At 37.4% G+C, this 8,086-nt stretch overlaps 1 protein-coding gene across 1 annotated transcript; it reads right to left on the bottom strand.

Annotated features, from left to right (window-relative positions):
• Nucleotides 1-298: 298 nt before the first annotated feature.
• Nucleotides 299-7,204, bottom strand: LOC149821383 (transcription initiation factor IIA large subunit-like). Its single transcript, XM_089982485.1, has 11 exons — nt 6,880-7,204; nt 5,841-6,005; nt 4,733-4,885; nt 4,151-4,205; nt 3,970-4,025; nt 2,779-2,904; nt 1,757-1,888; nt 1,629-1,668; nt 1,369-1,544; nt 986-1,069; nt 299-672 (listed from the first exon to the last, which is right to left on the bottom strand). Exons 1-11 carry the CDS (start codon nt 7,000-7,002, stop codon nt 649-651), a joined length of 1,134 nt encoding a protein of 377 aa, XP_089838611.1. The 5' UTR covers nt 7,003-7,204; the 3' UTR covers nt 299-648.
• Between the last annotated feature and the right edge of the window lie 882 nt (nt 7,205-8,086).

The raw sequence follows: 8,086 nt of genomic DNA on the forward strand, positions 1-8,086 counted from the left end.
AACTCAACTAGGACGGACCAAGTAATGAGGGCAGATCAGGTGAAAAGTGATCTGACATTTCCACCGTTCATTTTTGCAATCCCACGGTCTATTGTGCAGGTTGTAGGGCCCACCAAAAAGTATTTGATAACATCATCATTAACAGTTATATCGGTGACTCGATCATCGTCACGATATCTGACCATTTTCCCAAAGTGATTTGACAAGTCACCTGATCTGCTCTCGTCTGAGATACACAACCTTGAGAATCAAGAGAACCGCAATTCTTATAACAGGAACTGCTCTACTCTACGTCAAATTAAACAATTCTTATAAAATTAAAAAGGTGTAAAGAATGTTTAGTCTCTGCACCATCTATCCAGGAAACAGTGCAACATTCTCTTGATTTCCAGCATCTGGATTACTAATCTCTCTCTCTCTCTCCTGTGAATAGCTTCTTATATTCTTGATAGCGAGAATAATTTACAGTAATGAAAAGTTGTAAACATCAATTTGTATATGAAAAAGGAAAAGGGGATGGGGATGGGGAGAAGTGCACGTGGATGGTTGCAGGCAATTGTTCAGTTTGCTAGTTTAAAATCATGCCTCGGAGTCATTTCTTCAAGCAAGCATGGAAGAATAAACCAGCTGATGTACTCTGTTTAGAACTCAGAACTCAAATTCTCCACTTGCCTACACAAAAGTTCCATTAAAGAGGATGAAGAAGAATAGCGAGGCCACAAACAAACAAACCGGCAAACAAAACAAAGAAGCATCGGGACTATGTTAACGTTGCTCACACTACAATGCGGAGATCCATGTTTTCCCTGGTTTTTAGGGGAAAGAGTTACTGCTAGTTGATTGCCCAAACACTAATTTTATGTGCAATGGCACATAAAAATTTAGTGAAAATAAACAAAACTTGCTTTATTATAGAATACCTTGCCAGAAAATATCTTCAAGCAACAATCAGATAGCTAGTTTTCAAAAAATTAGGAAAACTAACCTTGCTGAAAAGGATGTCCTTGTTGTTGAGATGCATTATACCACACTTAAGCATGCACTTCCATCTGTTTTTGGTTCGGGTCACCTACAAGCAAAGTAAATCATCCTCAGAGCCCAAACACCAAGCCATGCAGGTCGTTCAAGTTCAGACAAATGGAAGATGGAAATTTTGCCAATTTTGAGGACATTGCAACTGAGCTCATATCCAAAACTCAAAGCAACTCAGATCAAGTCCAAGCGAATGGTAATATTCCCCAGCATTCATTACTAATTGTGAATGTCATGAATGCATGAAGTCCCGAATGCATTCATGACATGAATGCATGAAGTCCTGAGCAACCGAGTCAAGTCACCCATCTGATATTTGGAATCTTCTATAAATACCTTTTCAAACTGTGAGAGAACTAAATGATGTGTGTCAGGATTCTCCGCTCCCTGATCAAATTCATCAATGTCATCATCATCATCCTCATTTAAAGGTGGTTCATCATCATCATCATCATCAACAACATCAGTTCCGCTTGGACCTGGTATGGGGGTACCATGGATAGCATGCAAATCTGCATGAAGAAAATTTGCAAGATGAGTTTGCAAAGGTACTAGTCATGTATTTAAAGTACCTATAAGTCTAGTTTGGAATTTACCGTGGTCTGTTGGAGTATTGTAGTCTTCATTGACAAAGCCCTTCACCAGAAGGCAAACAGAACAGCTTAACAAGGTGCAAGCAAGAATAACCAAAATCAACTAGCACAGTCTTTAGGTTAGTGCTTACATCTTCATAACCATCATGCAATCCATCTTGCTGCGGAATAGTGATACCGTTCCTCCCATCTTGAATTAGTAGAATCCTTGCTTCTGCAACTCCTTCGTGCATATCAGCCACTGAAGCTGCACCTTGACTGGCCTGAAAAGCCCAGCATCTGAGAAGTGAGAAATAATTCACGTTTTGGATGGAAACCAAACATATTAACCAAGAAAAGGCAAGCAGAACTAACATTTCTATAGACAATTGTCTTAAAGTGTATGCTACTCAAAAGTGTGTAAATTCCAAAGTCATTCAAAGTCCATAGACAGTAAATTATGGACTCACCATGACAGATTCAAACCAAAGGTGTTACCATGGCCAATAAAAGATGTGGTTAATCAGAGAAACCAAAAACTGATTGGAGGACATAAATCCAAGATTTAGACAGGACAAGCTAAGATCATCACGCACCTAAATGGTGAAAAGTACTTTGCAATCATGAATGGAAATGAAACGCATCATCTTCAGCCAATGAGCATTTGAAGTAATGACAAATTCTGTAGACATTCATTTACCACCTAGCTAACAGAGTTAGGTAAGGATGAACTATAGTCAAATGGAGAAGCCTCAAAATTGCTGGCCCCATGCAGCCAGGATAAGGATTCATCATCATCCACAATACATTTCAGAAACACAAAAAATTATGAAAAAAAAAATCATTCACAAAATCATATAGTCAAAATTATATACTCTACACCCTAGAATAAACATAAAATCAAATGAAGATTTTAGATGACAAAATCCAGCCTCTGCCAGCATTTTTGCAGGTGAGAAAAAGTTCAATAGGATTCAGCTAATATTACTGATCAAAACCAAAATGGACATCATGCAAATCCAAATGCAACATATACTTAAAACATAAAAAGTCGCACATCAGTTTAAATAAATGGCCAACACAACCAGCAACTCATGTCCAGCAATTTGAAATCATTCTGATTTCTGCTGTGGTAATTAGTTCATCATGAAACAAAGAGGGGTTGGGGGCGCACATTCAGAAGAAAGGAATCAGGTCCAACATCACCAGCTCCATCTTGTTGAGGAATATATCCACCAGGATGAAATTGTGGAGCATAATCTTCTCGTTTTCGCTTGCCACCATTCATCATGAAGAAGTTCTACAAATAAAAGCACACAAATCAAGGTCTAACCATCATCAGCATTTCTTTTAGAACAAAGAAAACATTTCATTTCTAAACTACTCAAAACATGCAAGAAAATCACCATCACTTTCTCAATATAATCAGATTAGATGACAAACAGCAAATATGTTGCTGAAAAAAATAGATAAATAAATATAGGTGCGGAGCAGCGAAGCTTCGCAAACAAGGCTAAGAGATTCACAGTTTCCATAGTTGTGGTTGTTCACCTCTTTTGTCTAATGCTATAATTGGTCTTTAACTGTTTGGACGACAATACCAGTTTCCACCTATTCAGACAAAAGCACTCAGAAACACGTAGACTGCCTAGGCTAAACATCCAGCTCACTTACCCATCACCTAGAATCACAATGCATATAAACATAAAAAAGAAAAAAAAAGATCAATTAAGCCCTTGCATAGCTTGCAATGACACCAAGGCCCTCATCTAATTTGTAATGACTGAATGAGCATCACCTAGGCTGCTAACATCAGCTAGAGGAGGCCTAGTCACACTTGTTACAACATAAACTTTCACAAATTCAAGCACCTGACACCTCCCATAAGCTCCAATAATAACTAAACCATTCTTGAGCCTGTTTCGCATGACTCGGGTGAACTCATTTGAACGATAAGTCAACCCTTCTAAGACAGTGGATATACATTATGCTTCCTTGTACCACTGTACATTCAAAGCCACAGGCTGCAGAAGACAAGCACAAGTCCAAGGACTTTTTTGAGAAAATGGGCTGATAAGCATGGAAACTAAACAATATTGAAAAAATTGAATTTTTTTCTTGCTCTATTACAATCATTTAAAATGCTCCTCAAACACTACAAGAGCATGCATTAATTGGTTTCACATATCAAAAGCATGAAATATTGAGGTTGTAAATAAAAATAAAAAAGAGACATGAGATATTGTGACAAGTATAGCATTATCCTTGCATGAATATGGCCACTCTAGTGGTTCATACCTAAAGCAGCAATGATATTGGCATATATAAACAAAAACATCATATCAAAGAAATAGCAAATAACAACCTTTGTCATGGTCGAATGGGAGATCCCATGCTCCTCCTCCCGCACTTCAACATAAGCTATGGACACATTTAATAATCAAATACTTAGCAAATGCTAACAGTCAAATATTCTTAATCTACACTATAAAATTACATATTACTAGGTATAAAAAATCAAACTTCAGTAAAATGTCAAGACTTACCAACATTAACATCTACACTGGGAGTCCGTTGATTCATCCATGGAGAAGGTGGCCGCTGCAAGGAGAAAGGTGAAGGGGAAAACTTATAATACAATAAAAGCCAAAGTTAAATAACCCGAAACCAACTAAGGTCTTCAAGACAACTTCGATGGTGAGCCTTCAAATCGTGTTGTAAAATCTAACGCAACATTGCTCATGCATCAGGGCTATTTCCAGTTGCCAAAACATGAAATCCCCCTTATCTTCTGAAAATGTTTAACACAAAATCAAATACACATGATTTTTTATGCTAGATGTGAAAAAATTACACCTATTCAGCACATTTGGCTACAAAAGTAAAATCCTTATGCAGCTATTCAGTTTAAAATCAAAAGAACACTTCAGAAAGCTCTTTATATACCCTCAACAATCCAGTGCCTAGCTCATTTATGTCCAAGTTCAATAACCATATACCAGACTTGGAAAAATCTTATGCTTTATTTATTCTCTATGTGCAAGGTCCAGTTGCTCAAACACATCAAAAAGGAAAAAAATCATGTCCTCATAAATAGCATGATAAAATCTCAGAGTTTATTAGAATACCAAATATTGGCTAGGCTTCCCATTATTTGCATCAGCATTGCTCCCAGATTCATGAACAGGACCAAAATCACTAGGGCTTGCAGGAAAATATTGGTACATTGTTGGCTCGATATTTCCAGGTAGTGGAGTCCTCATTGGAGTCTGTAAAGGAGTCTGGAAGGGGTAAAAGAACAAAAACGAACCATTATGCAACCAAATATTAAAGATATTGTAAACCAAATTAAGCATCTCAATGCATAAGATTTTTCCCTTTTTTATTGAGAACACTAGCAAAAGAATTTTTTATTATCAGGAGAAATATTTCCAAAGAAGCAATAGCAAAAAGATTCTACCGAACTACATGGACTCCAAATTTACATGCAAAGAACTAAAGTTCTTACAATAAGATGGAAAATAAATAAAATCTAATGAGCTTTAAGATGGAAAGTTCACTTGTCCTATGGACTACACCAAGGCAACTAAAGATGAACACATGTTAAAATATAAGATTGGTTGGCAAAAAAGCATAAGGAATGCAAAAGCACATCCAATTATGCCACAATATGCCTAACTAACATAGGCAGACGAAAGAACCATGACTTATTAACAAAATGGATACTTTCTAATAATTCAATTTAAGATGAAAAGGAACCATTTAGGCATTAGAATCGGTCCGCAATTGCTAATTATCTCAACTAGATCGCATGGAAGTTATTGATAAAAGAGAAAAAAGAAAAAGAAAACGAAACTTGAGGTGCAATCCAATAAAAAATTGACAATCCAAAAATCTTCTCCCAAAAAAAGTATAGACCCAGCCCTTTCCAGGCAGCATGAAGAGCGTGCATCTATAAATACAATAGTACATAAAAAAAAAGAGAGTATTCAATTAGATGAAAAATCAAAATTTGTTGTTTAGAAAATAGAGAATAGGACAGACAGAAAAGTGAGATTTTATGAGACTTCATAATCCTGATTACAGATGACAGTGAAGGGAGTTGCCAAATTGCAAGCACACTACTCTTTGCATGCATGTGCATCCAAACATAAGCATTTCTCCCTACATATGCAAATGCCTCAATCAATGCAGACATGATGAAATTTAGTTAATATAATAAAGACAATGACTTACTGGTGGAAAAAGCATCTCTGCAGTCGGGGTTTCATACTCTTCGTTTGCTTCATACGGCACATTAAGATCACGAACAGGAGTTATAGGACCAGTCGCTCTAACAGATGCTGTTCTATCTGCCGCAGCAGGCATAACCTCACATTGCATCATTTTCAACTCCCAAAGCTGAAATTTTTTATCAGAACATCAGTCAAGACAATCAAATTTCCTGAATATATACAACTGCGACAGTCCAGCTTGAGTTGAACCATTTATAATTTACCAAAGACAATTGGCTGTAATATCGTGTATTCATAAACACACGGTACTGAAATTCTAAAATCACGATATCAGCATTCTCTTTAAAACAGCGGACGATGATACAGTTGCAATGGCCATTCACACGAATTAGCAAAACAAATAAGAACCAAAATCCCCAAGTGTCACAAAAGCCAAAATGAATGAAGAAAAGTAGCTCATTAACAGCAATTGTATTTATATAGAGAGAAACCAAAGAAGATCACAACCCGCACATACAAAAGCAAGACAAACAAATCCACATGGACAGGAAATACATATTAGCTCCCACATACAATTCTCCAAATTCTGCAACAATAGGAAGAAAAAATCAAAACCTAAATGACAATCTCAACTAGCACCATCCATTTCTTCGTAATCAAATCTAATCCAATTACAACCAAGAGAAAACTAAAAACGACAGTGAGTTGCACTAGAATGAAGACTAAAAAAAGAACGGATTCAAGATCTTACACTTTAACTCCAGAAATTTAATAATAAAGGAAAAGCAAAATTTCAATCCACATACAAATCAAACAAAGAAAAAAATCAGTAATACGTAATCATTGACAAGTGATTCCGAAAATAAAATTTAATCCAAGAAGGAGAAACCCTAGGTGAACCGAAAAACCCGCCAATTGCATCAAGGCCTTCATTCCAATTGCATCATAAACCACGCAATCTCAACAAATTGAGCAAACAAAACAAACCTTAAAATCTACACTTCGAAAAATGGAGGAGAATGCAAAGAAGAGCCCATTACCGCCTGCAATTCGCTGAGGGCGCCCTCGCCAGCGGCAGAACTGAGGAACTCATCCCGCATCTTGCTCACGACGTCCTCCACGACGTGGAGGTAGACCGAAGCGGTAGACGCCGACGACGACATTCTCGCTGATCTCCTGCTGCAGCCCGATGGGAATCCCCTCCTCGATCAAAGCTCGAAGGAATTTCGGCGAGAATCAGACAGAGAATCCGAATCTTTCAGATCCAAGGACCTGAATTAGGGTTTCGAAAGAGGCTCAGATTGCTCTTCTAGGGTTCCATGGCGATGGCAGAGAGAGTGAGAGAGAGAGGACAGGAAGAAGAGGCTTAAAAGAGGGGAATATAAATAGGTTTTCGCCCGGGCGGTGATCTGACACGTGGCCAGATCAGGGAGAGTTTCCTTCCCCTATCGTTCGGTAATTGGTGCAGGCGAGTTTATATATATATATATACTCTCCCTCTTTCCGCTAGTGCGGTCTGACTCGGGGCTACTAAATGAACCAAGCAGCTCTCCATAGGGATGGCAATGGACCGGGGAGAGTGGGGGACAAGGTCTCCACCCCCTGTTTCAAAAATTTAACCTTCATCCCCGGTCCATCCTCGTGGCGGGGGAGACTTTGGACCTCCACCCCTGCCCCATCTCAAAATAATAATCCCCATCCCCGCCCCGTCCTGTGAATATTGCATTTTCCTTGTCATTTTTAATAAAAAAATATGCAATGTCCAAAAATATTTGCTTATCTGTTTGATCAAGTCCATCATAACTTATTTTTAAACTCTAATGAATATCTTTATGTTGATTCTTTAAGGTCTTTAAGATGCTTTCACATTCCTCTATATTGTTCTTATCAAAAAACAATGAGCCTAATACTTCAAGTGTTAATGGTAGCCCACCGGTACTCTGCACAACTTTCTCATATAATTTTTTCAAACAATTTGAGTTTATTTTTAATCAAATGCTACAATATTTGCTAAGTGAGAGTAGAAAACAAATTTTAAATAATGTGATCATGACTTTATGAAAGCTTTTTAAGATTTTCACTGGAAAACAACCCACAAAATACCAGAATTTCATTACTTGAAAATTTGTATAATTATATCAAGAAAAAGATGATCTAACAAACTATGCAGATTTGGTTGAAGCAATTAACGGGAAAAGCAAAACAGTAGTAGTTCCACCATAATCCGAACCTAGAACAGATAAAAAT

This window comes from Nuphar pumila, chromosome 12 (genome assembly GCF_984573655.1).
Source record: "Nuphar pumila chromosome 12, dmNupPumi1.hap1.1, whole genome shotgun sequence".
In the NCBI taxonomy this organism is placed as follows: Eukaryota; Viridiplantae; Streptophyta; class Magnoliopsida; order Nymphaeales; family Nymphaeaceae; genus Nuphar; species Nuphar pumila.